The 13,052-nt window shown below is 57.8% G+C and overlaps 5 protein-coding genes across 5 annotated transcripts; 2 read left to right on the top strand and 3 right to left on the bottom strand.

Annotated features, from left to right (window-relative positions):
* Nucleotides 1-137: 137 nt before the first annotated feature.
* Nucleotides 138-1,301, top strand: PSEUBRA_006057 (Alcohol dehydrogenase, C-terminal; the record flags this gene model as incomplete). Its single annotated transcript, XM_016439439.1, has 1 exon — nucleotides 138-1,301. One exon carries the CDS (start codon nucleotides 138-140, stop codon nucleotides 1,299-1,301), a length of 1,164 nt encoding a protein of 387 aa, XP_016289753.1.
* Nucleotides 1,302-1,733: 432 nt separating this feature from the next.
* PSEUBRA_006056 (uncharacterized protein) lies at nucleotides 1,734-3,341 on the bottom strand (the record flags this gene model as incomplete). The annotated part of the gene is made up of 1 exon (XM_016439425.1): nucleotides 1,734-3,341. One exon carries the CDS (start codon nucleotides 3,339-3,341, stop codon nucleotides 1,734-1,736), a length of 1,608 nt encoding a protein of 535 aa, XP_016289752.1.
* A 926-nt stretch (nucleotides 3,342-4,267) lies between these two features.
* PSEUBRA_006055 (Amino acid/polyamine transporter I) lies at nucleotides 4,268-5,938 on the bottom strand (the record flags this gene model as incomplete). The annotated part of the gene is made up of 1 exon (XM_016439415.1): nucleotides 4,268-5,938. One exon carries the CDS (start codon nucleotides 5,936-5,938, stop codon nucleotides 4,268-4,270), a length of 1,671 nt encoding a protein of 556 aa, XP_016289751.1.
* A 2,925-nt stretch (nucleotides 5,939-8,863) lies between these two features.
* On the bottom strand, nucleotides 8,864-10,720 carry PSEUBRA_006054 (DNA methylase, N-6 adenine-specific, conserved site; the record flags this gene model as incomplete). Its single annotated transcript, XM_016439416.1, has 1 exon — nucleotides 8,864-10,720. One exon carries the CDS (start codon nucleotides 10,718-10,720, stop codon nucleotides 8,864-8,866), a length of 1,857 nt encoding a protein of 618 aa, XP_016289750.1.
* A 581-nt stretch (nucleotides 10,721-11,301) lies between these two features.
* On the top strand, nucleotides 11,302-12,834 carry PSEUBRA_006053 (GNAT domain protein; the record flags this gene model as incomplete). The annotated part of the gene is made up of 1 exon (XM_059465680.1): nucleotides 11,302-12,834. One exon carries the CDS (start codon nucleotides 11,302-11,304, stop codon nucleotides 12,832-12,834), a length of 1,533 nt encoding a protein of 510 aa, XP_059320316.1.
* Nucleotides 12,835-13,052: the final 218 nt, after the last annotated feature.

The raw sequence follows: 13,052 nt of genomic DNA, 5'->3' as shown, positions 1-13,052 counted from the left end.
TTCTCAAAGCGCCCTGCGCAGTTCCCCGCTCTTGGAACTGTGATTCCCGAAGACTCTCTACCCTTTAAGGACCGGCGTGCCCCTCCTTTCGTCCCCTCGTCTTGTCCAGCATTCACCCACAACACCTCCTCGTCACAATGCCAGCTCCAGTCGCGCCCAACAACTCGCTCTCCACCCACCCGGTCGAGGGCAACCTCTCGTTCGTCCTGCAAGAGATCGAGAATGTCTCGTTCGAGGAGCGACCGGTCGTCGCGCCCAAGCCCGGGCAGGTGCAGGTCAACATCCGTCAGACCGGTCTCTGCGCCTCGGACTGCCACTACCTCCACCACGGTCGCATCGGCGACTTTGTGGTGCGCAAGCCCATGGTGTTGGGTCACGAATCGAGCGGTATCGTCACCGCTGTCGGCGAGGGTGTTACCACGCACAAGGTCGGGGATCGTGTTGCGCTCGAGCCTGGTGTGCCGTGTCGCTCCTGCCCCGTCTGCTTGAGTGGCAGCTACAACCACTGTGCCAACCTCGAGTTCGCCGCCACTCCGCCCTACGATGGCACGCTGTGCACGTACTACAACATCCACTCGACGTTCGCGCACCACGTTCCAGACACCATGTCGCTCGAAGAAGCGTCGTTGATGGAGCCGCTCTCGGTGGCGGTCTACTCGGCGGCCATGCGCGGCCAGGTCAAGGCGATGGAGAACGTGCTTGTGTTTGGCGCCGGTCCCATCGGTCTGCTCAACGCGGCGGTCTGCAAGGCCTACTCTGCCAAGCGTGTCGTCGTGGTCGACGTGGTCGACTCAAAGCTCGAATTTGCCCAGTCCTTCTGCGCCACATCGACGTTCAAGCCCAGCCTGCCGCTCCAAGGCGAGGCCAAGATCGACTCCGCTATGCGCAACGCCCAGGACCTCATCAGTCAGCTCGGCGACGACGTCGTCGCGCGCGAAGGCTTCGACCTCGTGCTCGAATGCACCGGCGCCGAACCGTGCATCCAGATGGGCATCCAGGCTCTGCGCCCCAAGGGCCGCTTCGTCCAGGTCGGCATGGGCAGGTCCGAAGTCGAATTCCCCATCACCCGGGTTTGCGTCAAGGAGATCGACGTCACCGGAAGCTTCAGGTACGGCGCGGGGACCTACAAGACCAGCATCAACCTCGTCAGCACTGGTCTGATCGACGTCACCAAGATGGTCACTCACCGTTTCCTCTTCAAGGACGCAGTCAAGGCATTTGAGACCACCACAAAGGGTGTTGGTGAGGACGGAAAGACCGCCATCAAGGTGCAGATCAGCCAGGGCGAGGGCAAGCAGTAGCATGGGTTTGAAGTCATTGATAGCACTCTCGTAATGTCATGATCAAAAAGAGATCTCGAGGACGCTCGTCTGCGTGATTGGATTGTGTGAGAGGTCAGATGAGGCAAGTGAAAAGAAAACCTAATTCAGAAGAGAGACATCGCCGTTCTGAGCCGGATCATGCGGAGATCTGGCGACGGTGTGTCGTCCACCCGCAAACGCGTAGAGGTGGTTCGAGATGCGCCGAGCCCGAACAGCGATCCATTGCAGTCCAAGCGATACCGTCGTCAGCATTCTCGCCAGCCGAACTGAGACAGCCAGACCGAGTCGGCTCATCCAGTAGTTACCTGTGCCGTCATCCGACCATCAATCAAAAAGGGAGGGGGACAAAGCAACGATCGAAAAGGCAAAGTCTTGAGTTCCATGAGTCTTTCCATCCCTTCTTTCTACCGTTCAATTGTTCTTGAGGAATTGTGCGCTCGGCCCTTTGCCGATCAGCTTACTGATACTGAGATGGAACTTGGGCTCGCCGACGAGTCTGCCTGACTTATCCGTCTTGCCCTCTCGGCTCCAGAACCCCCATCCGAACGTAACGAAGAAGAAGTAGTACAGCCGGTTGACGCGGAAAAACAGGAACGAGACGAGCCAGATGCACAGCTCCATGTAGGTAAAGAAGTCGAGCTGACCACCGGGCGCGCGGTCCTTGATGAAGCGGATCAGGTCGACCCACAGCCGCATGTCGCGCGGTTTGGGGCGCGTCGACTTGTCCATGAGGAAGAGCATGAGCGTGCGCGCCATGATGCCAATATGAATGTGGCCGACGGTGCCGACGGCGTTGCGGAAGGTCGCGTTGGTGCACAGCACCGAACAGTCCTCGATAGGAAACACCTGCAGGTACATGTTGGGTCGCACGTAATGAAAGCCGCCCTGTTCGGGGAACAGGTCCTGCGGCAGAAAGTCGATCGATGGCACCTCGAAGCCCGTCGCGACGACAATGATGTCGGCGTTGTAGTGGATTTTTTTGCCATCGTCGCCTTTCTTTTGGCCTCGTTTGCGAAGGTTGAATTGGATTCCATCCTCGTCGAGATCGATTACGTCGCCGCGCTGGTAGTCGGCCTCACCCTTGCGGATGTGTCGAAGCGCAGAAGTGTTGACGATCGGTGTCTCGGTGTAGAAGCCTTGGCTGGGCGCCATCTTGTCCTCGAGGCCACGGTAGTGCAGCTTCTTGAGCAAGAACTCGGGAATGAAGGACAACCACGTCTCTCGTCCTAAAGGTTGCAGTGCCAGGGCGCAGTTGACGATCGTGTTGCGAGGTATGATCCACTTGTCGCTGCGAGCCAAGATGGTCGGCGTATCGGCTCCCTGCTGAACCGCCAATTCAAGCGCCTCGATACCGCTGGCACCGCCACCGACGATGAGCACCTTCTTGCCCTTGCAGTCGAGCCCATCGAGTTGCGACGAGTGAACAATCTTGCCCTTGAATTTCTCCTCGCCCGGAAGATCCATCTTCTTGGGCTTACCGCAGGTGCCTGTGCTGACGACGATGCCGTCGAACACCTCGTCTTCGTTGCCGTTGATCACCCAGCGAGCGTGTCCACCCTCCTGAGGATCCGTCGAGGACGAATGGCGGGTGACCTTGTCCACCTTGAACCCGAGGCGGGTGCGCTTGTCGAGGTCGTACATCTTCCAGATCTTTTGGGTGTTCTTGAGGATCTCGTCGCGATGCGGATAGCCCTGGGTCCACTTGACGGCCGGGTGGAAGCGGTACATGATGGAGCTGATCTGGAGACCCGAGGTGGAGTTGACGCGGGACCAGATGCCACCGATCTCCTCGGCCTGGTCAAAGATGGTGACCTCGAAGCCATGACCGATGAGGTGGGAGGCGGTCGAGATACCCGTGATGCCGGCACCGATGACGGCGACATGACCGAGAGGCCTTTGCTTGACCTGCTGTGCGGGGAGCTTGGGTGCAAAGGCGTATGCGATGAGGATCTGGATCCATTGGTAGACGTAGCTGACGATGGCGCCGAGGCCAAAGTTGCCAGCGTTGGTGACTGCCATCTTTGCTGCTTGTTGACGGAAGCTCGTCGATGGTAGAGGCAGAGATGATGGTGGAGGAGAAGACTGGAGGGAAGAGGGTCGAATCTGAAGAAGGCTTGGAGCTCCGGTCGCTTACGGAAATGCAGGTTGACTGAGACCAACAAGCTCGATGGAAAGCGCCTGTCTAACGTTATAGCTAAGCACAATGACCCGAAAAGATCGATATGGACGCTGAACCCTTCTCACGCGCAATAAAGCTCGCCTTTCAACTCAGCACAGCCAAGATCGGATGGCCCCGACGCCAAGCACGCTCGCGTCATGCCGAATTGGTGACTTCGACCGTGGGAAAGATGCATTCGGTCAGCATGTTCCGACACTCAAGATGCAGACTCAAGACGTCGGAACGACTTCCGAAGCAAAGATCGAGAAGGAGGAGCAGCATCATCCCAATCAGAAGCATCGGTATGCATGCCTGCAGCGTTGTCTTCCTGCGCGCACGTTCGTGGTTGCTGCGAGTTCAGGTCGGAATGACCTCAAGGTGCGTCCCTTGCATCGGGGAAAAAAATGGCACGGGGCAAGAGGAGAGAAGTCGCGAACTGATTTTTGGTGCTGCATTTTTGATGAATTTCTTTTTCTCGCCGCACGAAAAGGAAACCGCCGTTCATTGTCTAGTCGTGTCACTATTGCTCCATCGCGAATAGCCTGCGAGCACGCTGCCATCTTCTTTCGACACACACATCCAAGGAGTCGGCTGACGACGAGCTCTTTCCACGGAGAGGCCGTTATGGAAGCATATGAACATTACTTTACTGTAGTGAGAACAAATCCCAAAGACGAGTAGACCCGTGGTATAACAACTATGGACAGGGTGAAAGGGAACCGACACCAGCGGAACAACCTCGTTGCTATGATATCGAAAACGAGCAACTGGAGATGACAAGCACGCTTTAGTGCGAGAGGCCCTCCTCGTCGCGCGAAATGACGCCGAGCTGCTCCTTCTGCTCCTGCGAGAGCGTGCTGCGCGGGCCCTGGTAGTGCTTGTGCGCGTAGACGACGAACCAGACGGTAGCAATCAGCAGAACGCCCACCATGATGACCCAGGAGTAGTTGAAGTTGAACTGCGTGATGGGCTGTACCGTCGGGATGGCCAGGATGATGCACTCGAACATGGTCCAGAAGACGGCGATCGTGTTGATCGTCTTGCCCAGGATACCGCGACCGAGCGAGAACGGTCCAGGCTTGTACTGAACGTCAGGGTGGTCCCAGTAGATCCAGCGGGCCACGATGGGAACCAGGTACGAGCTGTCCATGCCGAGCGCAGCCAAAGCGAAGATGGCAGTCACGGCAGTGTACGAGGCGAAAGCAAGGCAGCCGAGGGCCATGCAGGGGATGACAACGAGCCAGACGGCGTTGACAGTGGTACCTGTGCGCTTGTTGACGCGAGCAAAGAATCCACGGTCGGGCAGGGCATTGTCTCGCGAGAAGGCGTAGAACGAACGGGCGTTGGCCTGGAGGGCGGTGGTGACGACGAAGAAGGCAACCGAGCAGACGAAGGGCCAGATGACCAGGAAGCCAATCTTGCCGGCTCGCAGGTAGAGAATCTGGGCGAAGGCCAGTCCACCGGGCCAGGTCGAGATCTCAGTCGAGGCAACGTCACCAGAGACGAGAACCATGACAATGTTGAGCACCCAGCCGACGGCACCGGTACCAGCAACGGCAACGACGATGGCGACAGGGGCAGCAATGGCAGCGCGCGAGACCTCCTCGGAAATGTGGGCAGTAGCATCGTAGTCGGTCATGACGAACTGCACGCAGTACAGACCGAAGAAGAAGGCAAGGCCGTTGCTGCTCCAGCCACTGCCGTTAACGACCTCAGTGAAGGTGTACGAGGCGGACTGCATCTGGTCCAAGGGCGTCCTGGCGAGCACGACAATGATGATGATGAAGGTGATGCCGAGGTTGACGATCACGTACGACGAGGTGAGACGGGCGAGCGTCTTGATACCGAAGCAGTTGATGAGACCGTGGATGGCAAGCAGACCAATGTAGAGACCCACGGTCTGGGCCGTGGTGGCGACAAAGCGACCATCGGTGATGACAAAGGCCCAGGCAAAGATCATCTGCGAGAGACCGTACTCGGTACCAGCAATACCGGCGATCTGGCCCGTGAAGTTGAGCCAACCGGTGAGCCAAGCGACAAAGGCACGCTGATTGCGGGGGACGAGGAGACCGGAAGCCGAATAGAGACCACCGGCGGAAGGGTAAGCCGAGACAAGCTCGGCGATGGCAAGACCGAGCGTCATGTTGAAGCACGAACCGATGAACCAGGTCCAGACAGTGGCAGCGGGACCACCGAGGGTGAAGGGGCTGTTGAAGGTGGTGGCGACGGACGAGACGAGACCCATGATGGCAAAGGCGTACGAGATGGTGGAGAAACTCTTGAACTCTCGCGCAAACTCGGACTTGTGACCCATACGGGAAGCCAACATGGCGTCATCCTCGTTGACGAGCAGAGCGGGTTGGTGGCTGACGCGGGCGCCGTGCTCGTTGGCGTTGCCGACGGCGGCCTTCTCAGCCTTGGCCTCGTTAGAGGACTTGGACGAGAGAGAAGACGGCATCTTGATGGTGTGTCACTCTAAAGAGGAGGGCTGTCCGATGGAAGATGTCGGAGGTTTGAGGAGAGTGTTAGCGAGCGTGTTCGTTAGGTGAGCATGGATGCGGGAGGGGGAGGGTCGAGCCGAGCGAAAGGATCGCAAAAGGACGCGGGGGGAGGGTAGGATGGAAAGGATGGTGGTAGCGGAAGGGATGGACGAAGAAGAACAAGGGAAGAAGGGTTGGGATCATGTGATTGGTCTGCGATCAAGCGAGAGCGACGTCTAAATGAACAAGGGTCCCTCTGCGAGTCGACGGATTGTGAAAATGAGGGGATAGACTCGCACCCTTGAGAGCGGAGTCGGAAGGGGGATGCCGGCACCCTCGATCGGACGTCTGCATGCCATCGAGCGGCTCGATCAGGCACAATGACGCGAAAGCACTGAAGCGGACTTTGGCGTGCGAACGGCGTGCGAAGGGTATGCAGGTGCAAAGCTGGACGGCATCACATGGCAAGGGCAGAGGTCGTACGAGCCTGCATCTTCGCACAGTGGCTGACAGAGGACGCAGATCCGGGTGCAGCGAGCCAAGAAGCAACGGAACAACCCCGAGGAACAGAGTGCTCGAGCCGAGAAGGGGAAGGGGGAGAGGCAGGGATGAGGAGCAAGAGGCGAAACAGGATCGACAGGGCAGGAGAGAGAGAGAGAGAGCAATTTTTCGGGTCGAGTGAATTTTGCCGCGGGCCCACTCGCATGAACCTAGGCAAAAAACCCCTCGCCACCCGCCTCTTGGCCTTTGCTGCTTGGCTGCGTACTCGGACTGCAGCCGCTGTGTGAACGAGCCGCCGTGCACTTCATTGGCCGGTAGGAGCGATGCGACATGAGGCAATAGGACCAGCGTCGGGGATTATGGGGCAGCGTCGCACGACCGCTTGCGCATGACAGATCCCGTCATGAACCAGCCGACCCCGCCTAGGTTACCCCACACCGGAACCCGATATGAGACCCTGCCATGGAGCATTGTGTGGGGCAGCCGTGCCGAGGCAGAGACAATGGATCAAGCTACCATGTGCATACAGCATCGGGCTGGCTTGAATGGCCTCCAAGCTGCTGACTCCGCTGCAACGGCGAAGCGAAATGTGACCGTGAGAAGCAAGTTTGGTACACCCGAAGTCGGCTACCTCCGCTCGTGTCGGCCTTGTTCCGACTGTTGAGGTGGGTTGCCAAGCATGATCGAAAGGGATATTCGAGAGAAGACAGACTAGAGAACGGGCTCGAGCCGATGAAACAGTGCCACTTACGAATGATGAGATGCGGTGTAGCCGGGAGGCGATGGGTGCGAACAAGGAGAGCTCGAGGCAGCGATCGAGGCTGAGTACGGTCTGACAGGAGGCGTCAGACACTAGCGATGGGCGGATCGAAGTTTGGTAGGGATGAGGAGGAAGGAAGGTGATGGTGAGACGATGAAAGCGACCACTGCGTTTATGTAGCGGTACACACGCAAAGATGAAAAGTATCTCGCGGCGGGGATAGTCGGCCAAGTTGAAGACACGCTTTGACTGCGAAAAGGGCTGGGATCACTTCGAAACAAAAGGCAAAACAGAACTGAGGCTTGGGATTGGCTGTAGACCACCTGCACCACTCAATCGAGCAATGCAATGTACACATCGCGACTCTCGTCAGGATGAAGGCAGTAGCCCGGCCATACGACCGCCGCGACCATTTTTCTCTTTATCGCCAGGTCGCAGAAGCCGCCTGCTGAAACCGCATTTTGCGAAGAGATGGCGCTGGAATTTTCATGCACTCAAGCAGTCTCTTTCTCGTGGACAATCCCTAAAAACAAAAACAAGAAGAAGATTGAGCTTGGTCGTGCTGTTTTCGCCACAAAGAGTCAAAAAGGGTCGTAAAGGGTCTGAACGCGAAGACCCGTCAAGTGCCTGGATCACTCGAATCAGTCGGGGAGAAAAAAATGCGGTTTCAATTGGCGGTGAAAGTGAAAAGTTCGAAAAACTTTGAATTTCGAGGTGTTAACTTTTTCGTTCCTGCCTGCCCTTGCTGCTTCATCTGCAAAGCTAGGAACGAGTCGAGGCCCGCTTCCAACTCGGTTTCGAAGAGAGACGCCGACTTCACCAGCTAGACACAGGGTCTGCCGCGATCAGACTTGTGACTACTTGAGGCGCGCAAGACACCACTTGACCGACACCGTAGCCGATCTTGCTCTTGATGTCAGAGCATACGCACACTGTCGCAGAGTACTTGAGTGTCCGGCAGCATCTGAGGAACACTGATGAGGAAAGCGCTCCAGGCTGAAAGGCCGCAAGGGGCACCTTCGTCTGCAGGTCTGCCGCTCTTGCAAGCCCCGCTCCGCTCGTTCAGGTCCCGTGATGAAAGAGAGAGGGAGACGCACACAAGGCATGCCGAGTCCCGCTTAATGGAATCGGTGTCGACCTGAGTTGATTTCGCTAGCGGGGTCCGAGTCAAGCTAAAGAAGACTGCTGCAGTACGTACAGCAAAGCTTCTCTGCGGTGCAGTGCCAATCCGTCCTTGTACCACGAGGCGATTCATCGGAGGGTTTTTTGATCCTGCGCGGGTCAACGAGACAACCCACGCGGCTCACCTCGCTTCCACACAAACCGTGACCCGCGTCCAATTTGAGGCATCCCCGGGTCTGGGCTTGGCCAAGACTTACCACACACTTGGCTCAAGATCGTTGACCCGGCAAATCTCATTCCACTTCCCGTCCCGGCCTGTGCGATCCTTGATGATGATCCGGGGCCCAACACTGACCCGCGGCTGTACGCGAAAGGGGACGCGGGAACGGGTCACACGATCCACTGCGTTTCACACGTCCGAGTTCACAACGAGCATCCGCGTGCGCTCACTTCAGCTGCGGCCAGCCGGTGTAGCGCCTTGGGTAATGATGATCAAGCTTGATTCCGCTGGGACCATCGCTCACGAAGCCGCAGCCTTCGATCCTCGGGGCAGGTAGTAGCGGTTGCGGAACTCGAGCGGGTCTCGATCAGCCCGATAGATGCCACGCTCGTCCTTGTTCTTGCCCAGCTCGCCCATCCTCTGCTCCAGCTCACGCAGACCATCGTCGTCCACATCGTTCTCGGGCGACACCTTCTCCATGGTGATGAGCCATCGACCCCATCGTCCAAAGTCTTGCAGCGAGTAGTGGATCATGCGCATTCGTCCTTGGCCTGCTTTGCGTCGATGCTGCGGCAGATCGATGCTCACCGATGCTGCAGCAGACGATTGAGTCTGTTTTCCAGCCTCGCCGCCGTCGTCGTCGTTCGTCTCCTCGTCTTCCGAATCGTGTATGGCCGGCAGCCAGAACACCAATCGTCCGCCATCGCAGAGCAGACTGTACGCGCAGTCCAGCAGATCGTTCACCAAATCCTCCAAATGGTACGGTCGCGTGGGTGAGATGTAGTCGGAGCGTTCGTGAGACCAGCATCCTTGTCCAGGTCCGAGGCCATCCGGCATCCAGTAAGCTTCGGTTCTCTGCTTTTCCGGATCTCGCTTGCCGAGTCGCTTTGCGCCTGCCCGGACACCGTAGGGAGGATCTGCGACGATACCGTCCACTACACCCGTGGGTCGGCGGCTGGTCTGTTGTCGCTGCTCGTCATCCACCGGGAACAGGAGATCCTTCCGCCAAGGACTCTGCGTAATGTCAAAGACCACCGTATCGAGAATGTGGTCGCGCACGCCGTATTGCTTTGCGCTCTTGACGATGCCTGTCTGGCTGTTCGAGTCGCTGATGTTCTCCTTGCCCCGCATCGGCCTGCCATCGATATCGCTGCCGAACGCCATCGCTCCAAAGACGGCGCTTGCATACAGCATGGATCCTGTCCCTGCAAAGGGATCGTAGATGAGCTTGCCAGGTCCAGCCAGCGCCATGCTCGCCATGATCAGACTCATCTCGGACTCCATCGACGTGTTGCCGATATAGACACGCTTCTTAAGGTTGAGCGTCTCAATGAGATTCCTGGCGAGCCCCGTCTGATCTTCTTGGGAGGGATCGGTCGACTTTCGCGGTGCAGCAGCCGTCGCCTTGTCCGAATGCAGCGGTGCAGCTTTGACGTCGATGCGTCGGCCAAGAAAGATCTGCACCAGTCGTGGGTCCTTGTCGCCAAGCTCTTCTCTGCCCTCCGCCTTGTCCGTGTCCTTGCCTGCTCCAGGAAAGTTGTTCTGCTCATCCCGAAGATGGTTCGGCCACAGCTCTTGAGCGACGAACTCTTCCATGACACCCCATCGCATGTCTGGCTTCTTGAGCTGGATGCGGCCCTTCAGGTCCATGTAGCTGAAGCTTTGAATGATGTCGATCTTGCGCTTGTCGCTGATGGTGTAGCTGTACGAGAAGACGTGCGCCTTCCAAGAGGGGCAATCGGCTGCCTCGACGTAGGGGGTCCACAGCGCTCGACTGCCCTCCTGCTGATTGCGAGAATGAAGCTCGTCATAGTCGCTTCCATGCGACCAATGCGCCCAGACGGATCGAAGAGACACGCAGCGGCGCAGCAGACTGACAGCTGCATCATCGTTGGGAAGGTGCGCGAATGCAAACGGTCGTCGAAGATCCGGGCGGAACCCTGACGGCGAAGCCTCCTCGGTAGCGTCGTGCGCTTTGCGGCATTCCTCGAGGACGGTCTTAGCAGGTGTAGGAACGAATGCAAACGGGATGCGAAGGTACTCGGCGGCAGCTAGAAAGTCCGGTAGACGAAAGGTGTGGTTCGACGTTGCAAAGTGAAGGATGTAGAGGGGGCCGATCGAGGCGGGATCCTCGACGGGAGGGAAAGACAAAGCCATGGCTCGTCAGCACTCGAACTCGAGAAGCGACTCCTTCCAATTGCTGCAGTAGATGCCGCGTGTTATGAAGAGCGGGTCGTTGGTGGTGATGGGACTCGAGTTGATATCATGCCCCCTCCTCTATCAACTTTAGTCAACGGAGAGTGTTGGTCGAGAAGAACTTTTTTTTGAGCTTTCTTCCAAGCAAATTTGGCGTGAAATTCACCGGCTCCGGTGACAGGTGGAATTGGACCCTTGAAAGGCGAGTCGCGCTTCCAAAAAGGCTGAGTCGCCCGAGTTGCATTCAAATGTCATTCATTTTCCTACGTTGGCAGTGATCGCGCGCCACCATCTCACTTGCAACGAGACCACTTCGATCCTTGTCCGTCTTGGACCCTTCTCCAACGATCTTGGCCCCGCTCAACTCGACAGGCCTTCCTTACGACGCAAGAAGTCGCGGCGACGACGCTCAAGGCAAAGCCAGTCTCAGCTGAGCAGCCGCACAGACGGCAGACGCTGTGCCCTTCACCGTCGTCGACCGGTGATGGGCGTGCATCGGAAGCCAGGTTCATAGAGAAAGGCGATCTAGCGAATACGACACCATGCCTAGACGAAAGATCGGCGCAGACCTCAAGGAGGCGCTGTGCAAGCTGTACGAGGCCGGGGACATCAGTGCTGAAACCATCGAAAAGCATGGCCTCATGTCCAGAGCCACTTTCTTTCGCAACTTGAAGATCTACAAGACCGGAGCAAGCCTCGAACAGCGACATAGCACGGGCCGCAAGACGAACGCAGACAAGCTCAGACAACACGAGAGGTTGGAGTTGGACGCACTGCAGCCTAAGCACCTGTCGCATCTCGAGCTAGTGCTTCTGCTCGACGACGATGACAAGGACAGCCAAGCCATTGGTTCGCGCAATAAGCGCAAAGGCAAAGGAATAGCCGGCAGCTCAAAGAGGAAGGATGCGACGGCAAGAGGCACGGCCGCTGACGAACAGGCCGACGATGCGCATCAGACTGCGGCGGAGTCGGGCTCCGAAAGCGAAGGTGACCTTGAGGATAGCGCAGTGCTTGCCAGACGGCAGGTCCTGGAGCAATTGACGCAAGCTTCCCGATCCTTCCTGACAGCATCGAGCAGCAAAGATGCAGCCATCGGCAAACTCACCAGCCCCAGTGCTTTCGCTGACCTGGATTCTCTGCTCCGACCCGAGGACAGCCACTACTCTCACAGCAATCGAGGTGCTCTCTTCATTGTTCGAAGAAGACGAGAGAGCAGAGATCAAGATGCAGACGGCGAAATCGTCGCAGCTGTTGCGCTGCGCTCGCTCATCTGGACGCCCGAGATCTTCCAAGCCCTCGGACCCAGCTATGCCAATCGAAGCATCGACAAGATTTGCAACCTCGCACAACTACGCGTCGACCCGCAATGGCAGCGCAAAGGGATCGGCCAATGGCTCATTCGAGTCGCCGAGTTCAAAGCATCCAAGCTAGGCTTCACTCATCTGTATACGCAGAGCGCCGCCAGTCGCGCCGAGCTCCTCTCGTTTTGGACGCACGCGGGCTTCCACGAATTTGTCCGTCTCGACAACGTTGCCAGGCTCGAGAAAGCAATTGTGTCACCGACGGCGACGACCACGGCCACGGCCGAGAGCGCAAAACCATCAGCTCGTTCGCCGCCCGGAACAGCCCGAGGCGACGGTGCTGCTGGCGAGGCCAGCTCCCAGCCGAGCTTGAAGAGGCGGCGTATGGGCAATGGCGTTCCAAATGTGGCGAAGCAGCAAGGCGAGGCTCGGCTGGCCACAATTCCGTCGGCAATGGCCCTCGATCCTAACATTCCGCTGGATTCGCCCGAGGAACCCTTCTCTACCCCTTTGGCTCCCACGACGATGGATGCTGTGGTCCCGTCCAGAAGCGCCCCCGCTCCGAATCTTCGTCCCATCGAGACACCTTCCGTTATTTTGCAAAGCACGGCTACATCCTCTGCCCCTACGATACTGCAGGACCTCGGCGGATCGGTCGGCGTTGCCATCCCCGCACCGACCTCTTACACTGCAGCCCGAGATTCCAACGGTGATCCACGGCGCAGAATCGCGTTCCACGAGACGAGCCTGTCTGACAGCGGGCGTTCGACCTAGATTCCAACTTCCGCGAGCCTCGCCTCTGCATCTCTTTCTGCGTCTATCAGTCATTCAATATACCCCAATGCGCCTTTCCCATGCACGGTGTCACTTGACCAACGCTAAACGAGCCAGCCGCCCACGCCGCGTCCTGCGATGGCCGACGGAATGATAGGAGTTTGAATCGATGCGCATCGTGACGTTCACGTCCAGGACGTCGGAGCATATCAGATTGT

Source organism: Kalmanozyma brasiliensis (assembly GCF_000497045.1).
Source record: "Kalmanozyma brasiliensis GHG001 unplaced genomic scaffold PSEUBRA_SCAF8, whole genome shotgun sequence".
NCBI classification, from domain to species: domain Eukaryota; kingdom Fungi; phylum Basidiomycota; class Ustilaginomycetes; order Ustilaginales; genus Kalmanozyma; species Kalmanozyma brasiliensis.
Note: the sequence above shows the minus strand (reverse complement) of the source record. Positions and strands in the feature narration are given on the sequence as shown.